General features: G+C 41.6%; 1 protein-coding gene across 1 annotated transcript in view; it reads left to right on the top strand.

The window, feature by feature from the left end:
- The window catches only part of GRID2 (glutamate ionotropic receptor delta type subunit 2), a 738,061-nt gene extending 719,602 nt beyond the window's left edge, over window positions 1-18,459 (top strand). Inside the window, exons 15-16 of the mRNA XM_075090836.1 lie at window positions 11,486-11,726; window positions 15,821-18,459. Coding sequence (XP_074946937.1) covers window positions 11,486-11,726; window positions 15,821-16,243 — 664 coding nt within the window. The 3' untranslated portion in view covers window positions 16,244-18,459. The remainder of the gene's footprint in view (window positions 1-11,485; window positions 11,727-15,820) is intronic.
- Window positions 18,460-20,548: the final 2,089 nt, after the last annotated feature.

Below are 20,548 nucleotides of genomic sequence, written 5' to 3'. Positions count from 1 at the left end.
GATCCTGCTGCTAATTCTTTCTGCTCTGCTTTCTCCAGCAGCAACAGTAATGATAGGGCTGGATTGCGCTGCCTTGTTCCAAAGCACAAAAACTCAGAGGCTGAAAAAAATACTATTACACACGTGAACAAGTTCAGCCCTTGTTTACTGCAGTGCAGAAGGGACCAGAGGACCTGATTAGGCAAAGTTTGGGAGACAAGAATACTGCTAACCTAGCTGTCTGCAGCTCTTGAAAAACTACAGCATTACCAGGGAGATGCCTTTATTAACAGAATAAACACTTGGTCCTCCTGCAGATTGTTATCCGGATTGAATGGTGCTCAATTCTTATCAAGGCACTTCTCTTTAATATGGAAATCCCCTGTAGGTGATCTGCCAGCAAACACTGTGCTGCTTATGCCCTGATTCCTATCATGGAAAGTAGACTGCAGTCCCTCGGGAGGCACACTGCAGTGGAAGGTGGGCAGTAAACCATCAATTACTAAGTTTTGTAACCCCCAGTAGCTAGCAGGGTTTCTGTTCCAGGCTTTTTCACCTCTCTGTATTACTGCTAGTCCTGTGAGGGCACTGAAAGATGGTCTGTCTTCAAAAATCTGTCAGTAAACTGTCCTGTCTCCTGTTGGCAGAGAACCTACATACACAGGGTCAGCAGTCTGGCACACTGATGTGTTATTGAAGGTAATCATTAGGTCTGGTGAAGAAGAGGGACTAGACCAACTCCTAGTTTATCCCCAGTGCTGGGTAAAAATCTGGCTGGATGGTTGAGCTCAGAGAGTTGTGGTGAATGGAGCTAAATCCAGTTGGCGGCTGGTCACGAGCAGGGTTCCCTGGGGCTCAGTTTTGGGGCCAGTCTTGTTTAATATCTTTACCAATGATCTAGATGAGGGGATTGAGTGCACCCTCAGTAAGTTTGCAGGTGACACCAAGTTGGGCAGAAGTATTGATCTGCTCAAGGGCAGGAAGGCCCTGCAGAGGGACCTGGACAGGCTGGATCAATGGGCCGAGGCCAACTGGGGTTCAACAAGGCTCAGTGCTGGGTCCCGCACTTTGGTCACAACAACCCCATGCAACACTCCAGGCTTGGGGAAGGGCGGCTGGAAAGCTGCCCGGCGGAGAAGGGCCTGGGGGTGCTGGCTGACGTCTGGCTGAACGTGAGCCAGCAGTGTGCCCAGGTGGCCAAGAAGGCCAACAGCATCCTGGCTTGTATCAGGAATAGTGTGGCCAGCAGGAGTAGAGAAGCGATCGCGCCCCTGTACTCGGTCGGCACTGGTGAGGCCACACCGCGAATGCTCTGTTCAGTTTTGGGTCCCTCACTACAGGAAGGACATTGATGTGCTGGAGCGTGTCCAGTGAAGGGCAACGAAGCTGGTGAAGGGTCTGGAGAGCAGGTCTTATAAGGAGTGCTGAGGCTGAGAAAACTGGGTTGTTTAGCCTGGAGAAGAGGAGGCTGAGGGGAGACCTTCTCGCTCTCTACAACTACCTGAAAGGAGGTTTTAGTGAGGTGGGTGTTGGTCTCTTCAACCAGGTCACTAGTGATAGAACGAGAGGAAAAGGCTTCAGGCTGTGTTTAGATTGGATATTAGGAAAAATTTCTTCACTGAAAGAGTGGTCAGGTGTTGGAACAGGCTGCCCAGAGAGGTGGTGGAGTCACCATCCCTGTAGGTATTTAAAAGATGTGTAGATGCAGCACTTGAGGGCATGGTTTAGGAGACATGGTGGTGCTGGGTTCACAGTTGGACTTGATGATCCTAGAGGTCTTTTCCAACCTTAATAATTCCATGGTTCTATGCATAAGAGCAACACAGTTACGAAAGGCAGCAGTAGCACATCGGTTAGGGCTGCGCACAGATTGAGCGTAGCACAGCAGTCAGGCAGCTTCTTTACTTGAAAAATTATACTACTTTATCTTTCATTATTTCCTCCTACATCCAGGGGAGGTTAAAAGATCTGAATGCTCATCAAGGTTGAGAAATTTATGATCTCGTATATCTTTGAGGAAGGCTTACCTGATGCACCTTGGAAGGGAAAGTAGGCAGAGCTAGCCCCAGACCAGCCGAGGTGCCCTAGGCAGTATTTTCAGGGGCACCCGTCTCAGGCAGCTCTAGTTGTAACTTGGGGCAGGCTTGTGTCAAAAGTGTGGTTTGTCACACATTTATCCTCAGCAGTAGGATTCACATTTCTCAAACTGCAAGATTTAGTATAAGAAATCTTAATATTTTTTTTAAGGATGGTCAAAATCACTCTTTGGTACCTCCTGTAAATTTGACAGGTACTCTCATAATTTCCTAGGCAGAATTGTGGCAATTCCTTAGGCTTCCCCAGACAGCCGCTATACTGCTGTGTGCATTTGAAGAACATTCGTTAATATGGTTTGAGAAAGGCTTTAAAGAAAGAATGTATTTTGGGGATGTCACTAGAAATGGTTCTTCTATGAAACGCTTTTGCTTGGCAGAACAAATCAAAGTAATGGATTAAATTTTGAGGCGCTTATATATCGTATGGGATACCTGGAACGTTTTTGCTTTCAGTGTCCAAAGGATTGTTTGGAGAGGGCTCTCCTCAGTATAACACTAATAAATAAGGTTGGTTAATGCAGTGTTTGTGTTGAGAAATACTCATTTCAAACGCTGATGTGTTTAAAACCCTGGATGGGAATGGATCTGGGAAGCTTTCACTACTGTAGCCCAAGTACCTAGGAGATGAAAGCCTTAGAGATATTTTTAAATGTCAAATTTCAGACACAAAGCATATTACTGTGATTTGATCTTCAGACTCTGTATTTATCTGTCTACTGTCTCCTATTCCATCACCAGCTCTGTTCACCTTGGAGATAGGTTTAAACTATTGATTTTTGGTTCTTTATATTCCAAATGATGATATTTAAATCACGCTATGCAAATCGTTCATTTAAATGCAATCTAAAAGAAAACTTTGAAGGTTTTGGCATTAATTTTTAAGGGCTTAGAAGCACTGGCCAAACAGTTTAAAAAACTGAGAGAATCATCAGCTATATATTTTGTCATCTTTACTTATTTAAAGATTTGCTATGTAAATAGCAAATAAATGTCAAATATGCAAGTGCCACCTAGATCTCTTACTTTAAAAATGAGCTGTTCTAGACTGCAAGTTAACAGGACTTAATGAGATTGATATGTCTTCTGTTTCTCAAAATGTGGATGTAGGTAGTTTGTATAAGAAAGAGGCTCTGCACTGCCTGAAGCATGACTCCAAGCAAAAATGATCATTTCCACATTCTTACACTAAAATGAAAGATCTTTTCCTGTACCCAATAACCCAAATATCACAGTGTGCTTAAGGATGATGCTGACATTTTCAAAGACCACCCAAGGTGTTCCCTTTCTTACTGCAGATATGCTCTGGGTCTCTGTGGGACTTATTGTCTTTTCCTTTTCATCTCTCTTGCGTCTTTTTGGCTTGCTTTCATTCTGCCTGCTATCAATTCATTTGAGCCCGACTTTGATATTAGCAAAGACCAGATTGTCATAGCCATAATGAGTGCTTGACTTTTAAAGCTAGTATAAACATATACAATATATAAAAATTAAAGGTCACTAGTCACCTCAACTCTTAAGATTAATCATGTTAGTAATTTGGTTTCTCATGTAATAGCTTCTCAGCTGAAGATGAGGCTTGCATATTCATTCAGTGCTGGTCGGGTTCAGTGAACTTATATTTGTCCTTCTCATAAGATACCAGCAGATGGTCTAAACGGATTAAAGTTATTCCTTTTGATCTAATTTTTAAAAAATATTTTGTTTTCCTTAAAAGCCAAACATTTTGATATTTCATTTTGGTGATAATGAAAACTTTTGGTGCTTAATTTATCACTTTGTGTTCAAAATATCTGAGAATGACCTAGGTTAGATAGTAATTGACCCAAATAAGTGTCTGCATCTCACACTTGAAAAAAACAATAACAAAGTCAAACTAAAGTGTTTTTTTCAATTGTTTGCTTTCTCCTGCTAAGCAAGAAAGCAGTTCTTTACATGGCTTCTTAACCGTAGGGCTTCTCAGGCAGGGGGGCAGTTCACAAGTGACACTGGAGGAAATGTTTGGTCAGGTGAGACTTTGGGGAGATGATGTCCAAGAAGTATGTGGTGACTGAAAGGGCGCTTTCCATTTTTGGCTAATCCAGGTATCCTGTGCTGATGCAGAAAATGCCACTTTTGTCACAGCCTAACCAGAAGGGTTGGGTTCCCAAGTGTGCTCTGTGTTGGTCTCTGCTGACTGTAAGTTAATGAAACTCCTGCTAACTTTGGATGTTCAGGTTTCCTGGTTTTGTGTGAAATCATCAATTATTTCAGTTCTGAAAAAAGTTACTGATTTGCTTACATGCAGCTTGGGACCTGCAATTCAAGTCCTCAAGTGGTATGTATGTCATCGTACTGTCTCCCCGCAGAGTCAAAATACCATTTATGAGTGTTTCTGGTGTGGCACGAGCATTATTATAGGGGACAGTTTGAAGAAAGTGTAATTTTAGGAAGCAGCACTGTCTCCGTTCCACAGCAGTCATGTGCAGCATCACAGCTGATCTTTGGATCTCAGAGGTGATGTTGGAAGCATGTTAGCAAGACAGCCTTTCCCAGTGCAAACCAAGGAGAGGAGGTACAGAGCTGTCCCAGTTGCGGGGAGCGCATCAAAGTCTGCTTCGTTGTTCTGCAGACTCTACAAGCTGTCCCTGCCTTCACATGCATTGACTTGCTGTTGGTTTATGGTAATGAAAGCAAGAGGAGAATTAGGCCCCTGGCATTCACGTGGATGTGACGTACTGAATTTTTTATAAAGCTTAGTACATGACATTTTTCAAGTAATTTTCTAAAAGAGGACTGGAATACAGGTAGTGCGCAGGAACCAATATACCTTGAAAGTACATTTCTTTGTTTTAATAAGGTTGACAGCATACAATGACTAGCCATAATGAATTAATTTGGTGTTTACCATAACAGCAGTGGGCTTAATAAAACCATGATATTTATGCAACTGTCTGTACATGTTCTCTTGTCATTTGGGATTTATAAATAGGTACTGATACTTTTATTGCCGCTTTCTCCTAAGCAGGAAAGATCTGTGTGGTGAAAGGCTGGTTAAGCTCACCTCAACTTTTTCTATATTAAAAGGAAGAAGATTTTGAATAACTTTATTTTTGTCTTTACCTAGGTTTCTTAATTGTTAGTATTCAGCAAAACTATGCAGCTTGAATAAAACTATTACAGAGTTATCCTTATAAAATTCTACCACAGTTGTATAATAAATATAGTTAATATCTCATTTCTTATTACTGCAGATGCCGTATCATTTATGTTTAGCCTTCTGTATTTGAGTGTCCACATAAGTTTAACAGATTTAAGTAAAAAGAAGTTCACTAATTTGAACAAAGTGATACTAATTTATGGGATCCAAGTCAAGTGCTGCATCTTTTGAAGCTAATAGTTTATTGCTGAGCAAAACAGAGTGTCAGCTGCTTTCTGTCTTTTTATATTGTTTGATATGCAAATCCTTAATGCTGAACAGCAGGTCTGGTTTACTACTGCTTCTTCTATCATATCTAGAATGTGAGATGTTTATCCTTGTTTCTGTGCACTGACTTCCTAGTGACAGCGGTGTGATGACAAGCACTGCCAAAGGGCGGATTGGAAGGTGACCACCTGCCTGCCCGCATGGGGTACAAGTTAGTTGCATTTAAATCTGCTTGGAGCCCCTGCCAGAAAACAGGTTTCACAGAGGGACCCAAAGGCACTCTTCTGCTGGGTTAAGTGATGGGAACGGGTGGAGAGGGAGCGCAGCTTCATCTAACCTGGCAGCCCAGGCTGTGTTTGGCTGGCATGAAAAATTTCCTCTCATGGAGCCCATGATTGGCAGCTCATTGAAATGCTGGCTTAAAAAAAACAGCACAGAAAACCAGAACACGGGCTCTCCAAAACCAGCATTATTTTTTAACAGCTATCAAGACCTGTAGTAGAAGGAAGGACTTGGAATAGCAATGATATCTCTGTCTCCAGGTGCTTTGGTCATCTTGCAAGCTCTCCTAGCATTGCCTCCATCTGCCCAGGAGCAGGCACAGGCACTGCTCCCCTCTTTCTTTCACTGTGAGACAGCTCATTCTGCCCTACACCTTCCCATGCCTCCTTCACCTCTGGGCTGTATTTTTCAATGATCTGGTGCCCCTTTTAATTCTAGGTTTAGGTCTAGGGATGTCTAACTGGGTGGTGCAGCTGGTGCCATGCAAGCAGCCCTTTCTGGAGCCTTCCCACCAGCTCTCTAAACACTTGAGTTATTTCTGACCATTCCCTATCTCTCTATTCTGTGTGCTTGAATGAGACAAAATCACTCAGGAATATTCCCCTCCTGTAGGTGAATATAGATAAATCCTTCACTCTGCTCAGCAGCTTCATAACGGTCCATGACTGTAATATCATGCAAATGTGATTTGTCGGGCATCTGGGGAATTATGGTATTTGTTGGCACTGGAGATAGTATCAGAGTCAAGGCTTTGAGCACCAGTGTGCATGTCCTGCAAGGTCCCAAGGATAAGGTCAAAATAATGAAACTTCATTAGGTCTCAGTGAGACAATGAGATGCCGCTGGTAGGAGAGGGGGTGAAAAGAATGCCCAAGAGCCTCCTACTTGCCTGTCTCCACCCTTATTCCCTGTTTCCCTCCCCATGCCTGTGACGGCCTCTTCCCCAGGCAGGGTGCTGCAAGCTGGGCCAAGCAGTGGCCTTTCTTCTCTGGCACCAAAGCCCTGAGCCAGTTTTGCAGGTGGCACCTGCAAAAGCTGCTCTGCTGCTGAGAGGGGGGCCTGCTTTGCCAATACCTAAAGCCCTCTCAGGGAAATGCAGTAGGAGTTGGCATTGCTCCAGTCAGTTACTGCCATGAATAAGAAAGATTTAGGCAGTCACTTCACTGAAACAAAAAAAACCCTCCTCGAGTGTTCCTACCAGTCTACTTTGATAACTGAAGGATGCTCACAAATCAGCTTAGTTTTATGTCTTGTTTTATGAGAGGGGACCCAGATTTTTGTTAGAAAAGCTCCAGTGTGGAGCTTTTGCCTGAGGAGTTCAACTCTTGGCTAGCCACTGGAGAAGTTACTTGAGCACCTTTAACTATCTGGCCCTGTCTGCAGGCACCAAGTGCTCTCAAACATGACCCGTGCGAGCACCCCGGGATCCAGCGCAAGGACTGGGTCCTTGGCTCAGGCCCCCAAGGCACAGCCCGCTGAGGTATACAAAGCTTTTTTTTAATTTACTTTTTTCTCCCCCTTTTGACAGTGGGCGTTCGTTGCATGGCTCTGCACACCTCTCTGCAGCAGCCTGATCCTGGAGATTAGAGCCAGAGTAGCACCTCATCACCTTCTCTTCCTTGTTATATCCCCTTGGATAACATGTTTCTGGTGCAGGGAGCTGATATTCAGTAACCTTCAACATCACAGACCACGCATTGGTGTTTCTGATCTTGTTGTAAACAGACTGTCGCATCTCTTGCTTGCTGCTGATAACTCAGAAAGAATAAAACAAGATCAAAAAAACAATTGTGTCACAGATGCCTCAATTTTGTAGCATTTGTGACACCTTGCTATCATAATAAGTTGAAGTTTTTTTATCTGTGGGTATTCTGCAGGAGCAATTACATTTCACTGCCAGCAGCAATGTATGTAGTTACCGAGATGAATCCAGCCCTATTCCCATTGATTCAGTAGGATCTGTTCACATCACTGTCAGATTTGGAAACCGCAGGAAGTTTACTCTTCTGTGCTTATGTCCGCTAGACATCACTTGGCACTGTGAATTCAAGGCCAAATCACTTAAAGTGCATTCAGCTATTTTCTTTTGTGCAGCTTAATACCTTTATGTCATTGCCTTGAAATTTGCCTGGTAGAAAAAAATATATTAAGACCCCCCACTCTAGCCCTAAGCAAGTTTCAAAGGTCATGCTTTCCAGACAAATCAAATTATTTCAATATATAGGGTTCTTCTGTAAGCTTTTTAAATCTGTGGAGTTTCAAAACAGCAGGAACTCATACACCCTACTTACTTTCCACCACTCTTACTACTGGCTTACGTGTTGCAATACTACTCCATGCCAGTACAGCAGGCTCAAAGGAGCCAGGACTGTCGAGGAAAACTTCAGTTGTAAAAATCTGGGACTCATGAGAAGAGGCACTTGCTGGAATCACAGCATTTACTGCATCATTATTATTCACAGCATTCAGTTACTGCATTATTATTTTAGTCATTTATTAAATTTGAAAATCAAATATCAAACTGATTGTAGTGTCTGCCACCCAACAGGTATCTGATTAGCTTGTACAAGGGCACCCACCAGGAACTGCAGCAAAAGCACGTATTTTTATGGAAAGAGTGCCATCGTGTGGGGAGCGCCTGCAGCACGCGAGTATAGCGATGCCCGCGGGCACAGCACGCCTGCAAGAAACCTCCCTTCTTCGTGTTGTTTTTCACGGAATTTCAACAAAAGCACGATTTTCGTTCCTGAAAATGCGCTAGAAAACTAGGAAATTTCATAAACAGGGGGACACGTTGGTAGTGGTAAATCTTCTTAACAGGTTAACTATTATTTTGGCTCCACAAACGGGTGAATTCAGAAATAAGTCTAATAGAAGTAGGTTCTCCCTCTTCCTCTGTATGAAGTTAATATAGTTAGATATTCATGCTCTTATCTCTCTTTATATGTATTTTATCTCTCAACATCTGTTTTCAGCTGCAGTTTTCCATTTCTCAAGCTTTTCCACATAATGATATAATCACTATCCTTGGTTTCTGCTTCTTTTTTTATGTTTTCCTGTAAATAATTGAACTTATGTTACATCCATAAAGAAAATTGCCAATAATTAGCAGGAGTACAATTAGGAATAAATCTTTGTTAAGGAACAAGCTAAAGTTCAGTGTCTTTATGCAAATGCCTATTGTTGAAAAGATGTCTTGTGTAATCAGGAATTATACTGACAAGTGAAGAATCATTTAATTAATGAGAATAGAGCAATCATTTGGATGGTTCGTTCTATTACTGACTGAATAAAAGAAAGAAAATAGCCCTGCTCGGGGATTAGAGCTGCTGCTAGAAGAAATAAGTCCCACAATGTTGTTCTGGTACTGCCTTGTGTAGATAGTACAGTAACTCCTGAATATAAAAACACATATGCCAAATGTTTGGACTGGGCATCAAAAATTAATCTGCTATTACTCCACAAGAATTTATACAACAAGGTTCTGTTTATGCCGACTATCTGCTGCTTCTGCTAACCTGACAAACTGGAATATTTGGGCCAAAATACCTAAGTCCAAAGCAGGATGCCAGGGGAGCAAGAACCAGAATGAGGGTGAGTTATGCCTGTAAGCACTGTATGCCATAATACGGAGTAGTGCATGGACTGTGTTTGTAGTCATAGAGGAGTAATTATGGTGGGAAAGGACCTCCGGAGCGCTCCAGCCCAGCCCTCTGCTCGAAGCAGGTCCAGTTAGTCCAGGTTGCTCTGGGCCTTTGAGTGTCGCCAAGGATGGAGATGCTGCAAATTCTCTGCTCCAGTCTTTGACCTCTCCCACTTTCCTTTTATCTAATCAGAATTGCTCGTGTTCTAGTTTGTCCCAGTTGCACCTCTTTCTGCCACTGAGTCTGGCTGCAGTGTCTCTATACGCTCCCAACAGGCAGCTGTAGGCAGCAATGGCAGCAGTCCTGTATGCAGTCCGCACACCTCCAAAACTCCTCTGAACATGGATGTCTCACAACAGCTATTCTGTCTCTTGCAACAGAATGGAGAGTCCTCCTGTCTTTGACTTACCCCTGCCTCCTCAGGCAGCTTTGGGATGGGGCTTCCCTAAGCTGGCATTGGGTCTGGTACAATTCAAAATATAGCCCGGGCAACTCTGATATTGTTTGCCATTCTCCAGGGCTGGACATTCAGCTAGGTACTGTCAGCAGGCACTGCACAGAAGACATTCCACTTCTTATAAACTCAAAGCTATGCGAACCAGACAATTCTAGCATCTCCAAAGCCATGCCTGTCACCTGAAGTCTGTTCCCCAAAGGCGCTCTGCCCTTTGGTACAGTGCAGGGGTGGACCTGTTCCCCTCTGAACAGGTTGGGATCTCAGCTGTGGGACATACTCCTAGGTAGGAAGCAGAAACTTGCTGCAGAGCTGTGCTAGGATTTAAGCCACTGATGGCTGCGTGAAGTCTCCCATTCCTGGTAGGACCACAGCATAAGTATGTGCTCATTTGGATGTGCTGTAGAAAATTTAGTGGCTTCTTTGACCTGCCTACCTGTTCAAGCAGCATTAGAGATTGAATGATCTCTGTACAGAGCAGTAGCCCTGTGCTTCCGAGGTGCATTCAAACTCCTTTTCATAACACTGTATTTTTCTGAGGTTGAGGCAGACCACTGCATTGAGCTGCGATGGTAGTCCTGAGCCAGTGGGACAGCTTTTCTTCCTCCTTTGATGCAGTACAGACTCTGGTAGCAACATCCCAGACCTCTGCTGGTTTGTGTGCACTCGGATTTTTTGCATGCTGTGTCAAATGATTGCACTGTTTGCCTCCCAACATTGAAATGACAAACAAATATATTACATGAAGGAAAACATTCCCCGTTTTATTCTTCTCAAATGCAATTGTTGAATTTTTTATTTTGGGTAACCACATGCACCCAGCTGCTACTTCAGTCACTTCCGGATGTTTTTAAAAAAACACTCTCCTCAGGAATGACTGAGCTAAATATTAAAATCTTCTTCCAAACACAATTCTCATTCCTCAAACTATTCATCCCACAGGAAGTCTAGCTAAATACGTGGCCTTGCAAACTGTCCAGTAAATCTGTGGCAGTGAGCTGGGTACGTAAGTGCAAGGATGAGTGAATTCCACAGCAAAGAACCTTCCTATGGAAATAGCTTACCAGCAAGTTGCACGCTCCCATTGAGCAAGATTAGTTTAGGTCTTTACTGACTGCAGCTGGTACAGTTCTGCTTTCTCTCCAAGCAGCAAGTAGGTAACCTGATAAAGATTATTTTACAATAAGGTGACATGTATCTGGTGGTACATCTGAACTGTACTTCCTTTTTTTTTTTTTATTGAAAAGTCTCCAGCAATTAAAATGCCAAATATATATTGTCAAATACCTAATGCACTACAAAAGTTGATTGACATAGTCTGTGAGAAAGCTGGTTAGGAAAATACAGTATATTAAGTAAAGCATTTTGATTAAGGGTCTTAAAAGGAGAGACTTGTATGTGCTTTCGTGTGTCCAGAGTGGAGCATAGATATGCATAGGCTCAGTCTTACAGGCAATCCCATATCCTGGCTTTCTTTTCTGGCTTGATCAGTCCGTCTGGATTCATCAGCTGCTTGGCTTTCCGAGACACATGGGAAGGCTGCAAGTAGTCGGATTACATCCTCGAGTTCTCAGGCACCACCTCCACTGCCTCACTGTAACCTCTGATTCTGTGCTTTCTCCTGAAGGATTTTGGAGCTGCAGCAGAACGGCGACATGGACGTACTGAAGCATAAGTGGTGGCCAAAGAACAGTCAATGTGATCTTTACTCATCTGTGGATACCAAACAGAAAGGAGGTGCCCTGGACATAAAAAGTTTTGCAGGTGTTTTCTGCATCCTCGCTGCTGGGATTGTCCTATCCTGTTTCATTGCAATGTTGGAAACATGGTGGAATAAAAGGAAAGGCTCCCGGGTTCCATCAAAAGAGGTATTAGACCCTCCATTTCTCCTGGGGAATTTTCATGCACCCTAAAGATTGCTGCCTTGGCTTTATAGCTTTAGAGAAGGTGGGGAATCCAATTCAGAGAAATTTCCTTAGCTTCCTGATTTTTTTTAAGGTAAATGTTGCTCCTCAAAATCTCCTTAGCTATTCTTTCTAGAAAAGCTTGAATGAAAAAAAAATCTTTACACTGATGATGTATAAATATGCAACTATTCTGAGTAAAATGCAACTATTACTTATAGAATAGTACATTATTAATACATCGGTATTTAGTTCAATATCCCCATTGGTGAGAGCTAATTCTCACCAGTAAGTTCAAAGGTTTCTTGGCTTCTTCTTGAAAAATATATCCCCTAAACTCAGTGGCTGTGTCTTCCAAAATAGATTTGCAAAGTTTAGCACTTTAATCAGCAGTTAGCTTCTTAAATAAGCTTGTCCCCATTTTCAGAAATGTTTCCCTCTTGGGACTTCCATGAACTTCAGTTCTCATTATTTAAGCTGAAGTCCAGGGAAGCAAGAGTACATTAGACTTTTCAGATTCAGGCCCAACTTATTTCTGAAATCTGCTACAGATTTGTTTCAGAAAATGTGGGATGGAGAACACAAGGAGATATGTTATTTTACACCAGAGATGAGTTTGCTCCTACATGTGTAATGCTTTCCTTCCTGTGGCAATCTACTTGTCCCTTTACCAGCCATCTGAGCCTATGTGGTCTCACAAAAAATTTCTTACCTTCATAATTCAGCTGTACAAAATACCAGAAAAATGTTAGGGAGGATAAAAAAGTTATTAAAATGTTCTTGGCAGCGATTCCCAAAGCTGAACCTAAATATGAGCTTTAATGTAGCACCATCAATTATAGTTTTTCTATCTGTGTAGTTTAGACACATCTGTGTAGCTTGTGGGGTATTGCTATTAATTTGTGTGCAGTGGTCTCACTTTCCCTGCAGTTTCTCCATTGTGTTTATTCCTGCTAATCTAATGCTGTGTAATCAGGCAGGATTAATTACGCTACCTAATTAGACAGCATTGACACTGATGTTAGACTACATTTAATCTTTTCTTGCCTGTTTTAATTCCCAAGCTTTTTTTTGTTCAAGATCTGCACTGGATCATTATTAAAAGAAAAGAAAAAAAAAAAAAGAATCTCTAGTCTTTAAATTGGGTTTCTCAGGAACTGAAACCATTTAGTTTCAACTGGTAAATTATTTTAAAAACCTAAAATTTACTTGATTGTTGTTTACCCAAACTTTCAGAACTTCACGCTTTATATTTATCTGGTGCAAAACATGAAAATAAACAATAACGGAAAAGAAAAAACCAACATGGGTATTTTATATAACTATAAAATTTCCTATTTCATTTTTCAAATGCAGAGAAATTCAAGTGTATACTCTCCACAAATGGTATAATTTGGCCTCCTTGATCTTTTTTACGTGGTCATTAGCTTAGCATTTAAAATTGCATCTCAACACTAAATTGAAAAGCTTGGCTCTAAACTGAGTTTAACATGGACGTACGTGCTGAATGTCCCCGCTCTCCTGGATGTGGGGGTCATTCAGCAAAGAAATACATCTTAACTAACTTTCTTAAAATTCATTTTAGCTTCCATGAAATCCATTGGCTCTTCCAGGCCACTAGTCCAGAGTCGGGGGTCAGATTGGGCCAGTTTGTGGTCAGCAAGCCAACCCTTTTTCCTGGTGGCTGCCATCTTGTGCTCCAGAATGCAAGCATTTATACTGAAAAATTTGTCTTATGGTTGTGAAGATAACATTTTGGTCGCGTACCAGAAGTAATCCATTCAATGATGTCTGCCTGAGTCTGCAGACAGCCTTAAACAGTAGCTCTGAGAGAAGTGTGAACCGCCCCAGTAATCTCAATGGGATGTTGACTCTGAAGCCTGATGATAATTTAAATGTGAAAACTGCTGAATATGTCACTACTGATCACACAAGAGAGAAGAGGAAAGATCATATTATGGAGATATGCACAATCTCACTGTGAGTGGGTCTCATTTTGGTGTATCGATTGGGTGGAGATCGGGTTGTGGGCTAAGCATGGGAGAATATCACCGCTTATACATTTTCACTGGTCTGACTCTAGCCCCAAATGCATCTCTGTAAAAGAAGAAAGAGGAATATTCTGAGTAACTTTTAGATGCTCAGAAGTGATGAAATTCCAATCTTTTCCCAACTGGCATTTTAAATTATAAGGTGTTTGTATGTTTTTTCAAAATTAAAAACAAACAAAAACAAAACCACAAAAAAACCAAAACAAACAAAAAAGGAAAAATAATTAGGACTGTCCCTCAGAGACATAGTCATGACTTGCACATGCTAACGGAGCCTCCGTACATTTCTTTAGCTTCTGATGTGGCCCCAGTTCTCCTGCATCCGTATGCAGCTCCAAAGTTTTTAGGAGAGAGCGTTTGGTGAATGCGTTTGGTTTTGGTGTCACCTGTGTGGTTGTTATGTGCATCCATGTCTATGTCTACATGTGAATAAACTATAGACAGAAAGCTAAGTCTGAGAAACGAGCACTGCATTTTTTCCCTCCCGTGATGAGCTCAAACCAAAGCCTCTGTGGTCAGCGACTGTCCCGTCCCTGGGAGATCCCTGATGCCCCGTTCCCTGCCCCTTTTCCCCTGGTTTGTCTCCCTGTTCCTGCCCTCCAAGGGTAAAATCCCAGAGGGGAGTTGGCCTCTGAGTCTCCTTCCAGTCGTGCTCTGTGTTCGGCACAGTACCAGTGCAAATATTCAGCGATCTGCTTTGCTAAGTAGATGAACTCCTGCAGTTTGTTCTAGGTGTGTACTTTTTCAGAGTGCTTGACTTCATTCCTAGACAAAGGAGGGACCTCAAGCCCATTCGGTATACTAGGAGTTTTGCCATTGATTCAGGGAGCTCTGGATCAAGCCAGTCATTGAATTGCAGTAATCGAGGCTGGAAGTCATCAGTGTGCATCTATCGGCTGCCTAATTATCCTCTGTGTGGTCCTAGAGTGTGAGATATTTCTAGTGGCCTGGAAGAGCCAGTAGATTTCACAGAGATTAAGGTAAATTTTAAGGTTCGTTGAAATCGATTTTTGTGCCGAATGAGCTGCACCACTTAGACTGAGGGAACAGCCTTGTACATGTAAACTTAATGCTGCTTTGAATTAAGCTTTGCAGTTCAGTAGAAATAGCTATGTACAGTGCAGATGATTTATTGTGTCTCCTCTTTTTTTAACTTCCGTGCATTTAAATTCTTGATTATAACAAACAAACCTATTTAACTGAGTTCTCTGGGAGCAGAGGTTTAAGAAGGAAAAGGGACAGAGGTAAGAGGAGGGATGATATATTTTAATAAATACCTCAGGCCACCTTCTCTTCTTCTCGTCCGCGAAAGTGTAATTCCATCAGAATCGATGGAATTGCTTCTTTGTAGGTAAGGGGAGAATTAATCCCTCTTTTGGCATTGTCATTTGAAATTGTTTGGTGTACTTCTTTCTGTGTGATGTCAGTGAGTCACCAGTGCTTGGAATTTTGTCTGGAAGTTCAGCTTTGCTATGCCACAATTTATATTATAAAGGCAGAAAGAAACCTAAGATGTTTTTAGCCCTTCCTTAAGCCCTGAAAGGATGACAAAGACAGCAACCTGATCCCTCAGAGCCTCTCGTGTTGACTGTCGAACTTAAGCCTCACTGCGGAGTTGAAGAACTGGCATCATCCCAGGCGTTTGAGATTATGCTTTGCTTTCATGGCACAAAGTTTACTGTTATTCAGCTGTTGCTAGTCCAACCCACCTAGCTCTGAGCCTGCCTTTTCCTGACAGAAACCAACCGGTAGCGCTTGGATATTTGTTGTTCAGGTTCAGGGTTTGAAGGGAGCTGTGGTGTAAAGGTCTGCCTCAGTTTGGCTTAGCCCACCCAGCTTCAGGCGGTGGGGGCGTTTGCTGGTGACATTCAGAGACGCCGTCAGCTAACAGCCAGCTGTAGGTAATTGTGCTTTGGCCTTCCCGAGCAACTTGGATCGTACTGTGAAGCTTCAGCCCAGCACAAATGGTGATGGTGAGCAGTGCCTCTTGTTTTTCTCATTCCCCAGGACGACAAGGAGATCGACTTGGAGCACCTCCACAGGCGCGTGAACAGCCTCTGCACAGACGACGACAGTCCCCATAAACAGTTCTCCACCTCATCGATTGACTTGACCCCACTGGACATTGACACTTTACCCACACGTCAGGCACTGGAGCAAATCAGTGACTTCAGAAACACTCACATCACCACAACCACCTTCATACCAGAACAGATCCAGACTCTGAGCCGCACGCTGTCCGCTAAAGCCGCTTCGGGTTTCTCCTTCGGCAGCGTGCCTGAGCACCGAACTGGCCCTTTCAGGCACAGGGCACCCAACGGTGGCTTTTTCAGAAGCCCCATCAAAACAATGTCATCTATCCCTTACCAACCGACTCCTACTCTGGGGCTGAATATCGGTAGCGACCCAGACCGAGGCACCTCCATCTGAGCATCAGACCAAGTTTCTTCACTGTTTCTTTTTTAGGACTCCCTTTGCAAGGAGCAGCTGTAATATTGTGGGACTAACATGGATGTAACCTTTTTTCCCTTTCCTTTTTTTTTTTTAGTTTTTTTTTATTTGGGGGTTATTTTCTGTTCCATTGTTTGGTTGGTTTTTTTAATTTTATTTAAGAAACAGGATTATTAGTAACAACTCTTCCTCTTCTCTGCTTTCTCGGTCTGGTCTCCTCTGTCTCCCCTTATTCTCTTTACTACTTGAATCACTTATTCTCTGGTTTATCACCACATTAGGTTTTGGTTACTTCAGGCTTTTCATATACGTAAATATAGGAAAAGTGCAGCGATTCATGCATAGAAAAACCCTGAGGATTACTTTACAGAAGGGCATTCGCTCCTCCTCCCCCACCGCCTTTTTTTACTATAATTGCAATAACTTAAATCCTTTTCATGTATTCTGCTGCATCCAGTCAGCGCTCCACTGCTGTGTGTCCTTTTAACTGTGGACCAAAGGCAAACCCTGCAGTTTAAAAAAATGAAAAATTTAAAAAAAAGCAAAAAGAGAAAAAAAGGAAAAAAATGAAAGCAAAACAAATAAGTTAGCAGACCATTCAGGCCCCATAATACGAGAATGCAATTTTGTAGGATTACAAAAAGCCATCACTATGCCAGTAAACACTACAGTTAAAGCTACTTTTGCACTGCAACAGTGCATATGACCTTTATGTGATTGTACAGTGTTAAAAGGTTTTCTTATGTACAGTAAACTGTATCATATGGCAGAAGCCTCTGTTGTGTTAAATAAATTAGTATCTCATACATATATATATATACATATATACACACAGGTATGTATATATATATACATGTATATATAGCTATAAAATGGCAGCCGTTGCTATTGCAATTCATTTAATAAAGCTTTAGTAAAAATGTGTTGTATACAGGAAAGATGTACAGTGCAGGGGGTCTTTTCATTTCGAAAAGACAGGTTGCTTTAATGTTATTCTGACTTGCATCGTTTGCCAACAGAGCATATTTTATACTTTTTTATTAGAACATCCAGGGCAATTTAACGTTTGTACCTAGATGTAATTCCTTTGGTTAGGTTTTGCATTGGCTATTGAGCATTCTATAAGGCTAACCTTGATAATTTTACTTTTAATTAATTAGACAACTGGAACTTTCTCTTAGGTATACCATGTTCATGAACAACTAATATAGCTCTAGAGAAGTTTAAACATAGATCAAAGGTTAATAAACTATTTTCCAAATTAGTACAGTTGATCGATACAATAATGGTGTTAGTGAAAAAAAAAAAGAAACAAAAAAAAGCCCTTGAGAAATACAGATGTGGCCTTAATTATAATCACGTATTGTTCTAAGGAAAAAAAAAAAGTATGAACAAGCGCTCACTTTAACCCTTTATATGTTAAGAGTTAGATTTAGAGGAGCTATGTATTTTTTATGTTAGTGCCAACTGTATAGAACAAGAGAAAGAACAGCAGTGAGAGCAAAACAGGTGCCCACTTTGGCACCAGCTTTTTAAAGTAACACTGTTACCTGTTAGAAACGTAGGAAGAGCTTTCAATTTGTAATCCTTAAAACTAAAAATGTGGTTAAGTAGAGAGCAAGCAGTTTATCCTGTGAGTTTTTTTGTTTGGTTTGGTTTTTTAATGCAACCATACACTTATTTTAACCTAACTCATTCTTTGGCTAGAATTAATAGGAATCAGCCTATGTGATTTGCTTTAGGATAAATTAAAAGGTATATTCTTCAGATCTATTCTATTTTGATGCTAATTCTGTTCTGGGGGAGCATCTTGTACTGTCACTGTTTTTTGTACTAAATCTTCAAATATTGTCTACTGTGTAAGGCAGAACAAATTCTTATTGTGCAAAAGACCATTTTGTTTCCAGGGTAGCAAGTGTCTAAAAGCATGCACAACTTGCTTTCCCCTTGTAACATTCATGAACTCATCCACACTTCTGAGTAAAATCAAAAACAAAAAAAAAGATAATTTCTTTCCAACAAGCTACGTAGGGACATACCAGATGTTGCAGTGATTTTAGCTATTAAAAGAACCTGTTAACCATGTGCGATATTTAAAATAGGCCTATTTTCATGTGTTGCCTATTCTACAGATACACAAAACACTTTTTGGAGGCCTCAGTTACAAGTGGCAGAGCTTTCTGTGTATAATTTGTCTAAATAATTTGTCTAATAAAATTGTTTTCTAAACTTGGTTTCCTCCTGTTTAATTGCTGAGTGCTGTGGGATTTTTTGGTCTGTGGCAAGGAGACCACTCGTGAATGTTTTTGCCACACTGTTACTGAAGGGGATTTAGCCCGTGGAGGTGGGATGAGCTCACCAGGCTGCCATGAGTCAGCTCAGCAGAGAGCATCCATGGAAATCACTGAGATTTATCATGTGTATCAATGTCAGGCTTAGATTTCAGAAAAGATATACAGACGGCATTTTTGAGAATTATTTTATTAGAGTTCATTGGCAGTGACATATATGGGACATGATTTGTAGAAATACTGCATCCCGCCTCCATCCTTTTTAGTGCAACCTAGGAATTTTCTCGGAGCACAGTATTAATTCTTATAGAATCACATTCTGATATCTTTATTTCCACAGAAGTTAGTTTGCTGTGATACTGGATAGCCACAGCCTTTGGATTTGACGGAAGTTTTAGTGTGAGAGCATTTAGCCTGTATCTCATTATGGCCTTCTCAATCCTTAAGTTCCACTAACACGTTAAAGTTAATGGCCTAGTCATTAGTAAGTCACGCAGGATGTACCTCAGTAATGTCAGTTGTGATGATCTAACTTGCAGCGTCCAAAGTTTGTCTGTTGGCTTTTTACATTCAGCATGTTTCGTTCCCTGAATAATATTTTGGACCTCTTACAATTTTCTGTTAAGCTTAGCAGGCATTCAAGGGATTTAATTTTATACTTTCAAAAATACACTGGAAGGAGTCCTCAATTCATTGCTACATTTTAAAAAACTCTGAATCCAGATAACATAAATAGCTAAAGGAAGTTAGGTTATTGGAAGTGACTAGAGGTTAAAATTTAAAGATGCTCACGCACTAATGCTCATATGTCAGTGGGCACTAAATGCCTAGCACCGGGATGCTAGAAGCTTTTATAATCAGGCTACTTTTATTATATCATAAAAATCAGCCAAGAGACAAGCTATACTTATTTCCTGAGGCAGAGCTATGACAAACCGAGGCACTGACCCTACAAGCCCTTATGCACATTTTAGTGTGTCCAGTAGGGGTTCCCTTAGCCGCAAAGGTGCTTGCGTGATCAGGGTCCTAGTTTTGGGCTATTCCTGCTCTGTAAAGTAACCATGACCTCTTGGAAAGTGCTGTCCTGCTGGCATCATAAGCCATTAGCTTTATCTTTAACATCAGCATTGTCCCTGTCACTTATGCTCATCGACACACCTCTCTAGAGCTGGTTAGTTTTTCAGGTGCTACCTATGCACTCTCTGTAACAGGCTACATTAAGGAGACCCCCTATGTGACACTTCTCCCTGTCTTAAAAAAAAAAAAAAATCCAGTGACGTAATTGTTAAAGACTGCCAAGTGCTTCTGCCGCAGTAGCTCCACTGAAAATACAAGCCAGCTGCATACAAAGATGAGCTGTTATGCATGGTGAGTTCAGTCATACAATCAATCTGACATACCAGCTATAAACAAAAAGCGAGCAGTGGAATAAAACATATTTATTCAATTTCACAGAATCACTTAGTAAGATGTTTCAATTGACCAACGGTGAAATACCTGGAGATAAAAAATAGTCCTGCTGCGCCAATCAAGTGAATGATTAGAGCTGTCACTGACTCAGCCGCAGCATGGCCAGATCTAAGTCTCCTGGATCTCCCTCCTGTCTTCATAAAAACAAAGTACTAGTATCACTTCCCTAAATAGATCAGGTTTTTTTTAGAAGTGTCTTTTTCTCTTTCTTCCGCACTGGTGTAGGATGCCACAAAGTGATGAGAACGTAAAGCTGCCATTCTGCGCTTGAGCACTCACTGCAGCTGGGTCAATGTGGCACACTGGAGGTTAATACCCCAGATAAGTTTACTTTCTCAAATCTGTACAAAGGTGATGACACGTAACGTAAACCAGCTTCCCATGTGCATGCTCGTGGGTGTAGCTAATGAAAAAACAGAGTCTCCAGAACAGCAATGGCATCATACCAACATAGCCCTGATCTACCCGTTTTTCTCTCGGTCCCAATATCATGTTTCCTTTTCACTCTGCGGAGCTGTTTTGA

The sequence above is a fragment of the Phalacrocorax aristotelis genome, chromosome 4 (assembly GCF_949628215.1).
Source record: "Phalacrocorax aristotelis chromosome 4, bGulAri2.1, whole genome shotgun sequence".
Taxonomy (NCBI): domain Eukaryota; kingdom Metazoa; phylum Chordata; class Aves; order Suliformes; family Phalacrocoracidae; genus Phalacrocorax; species Phalacrocorax aristotelis.
The sequence above is the reverse complement of the archived record's forward strand: the minus strand, read 5'-3'. Positions and strand labels throughout refer to the sequence as shown.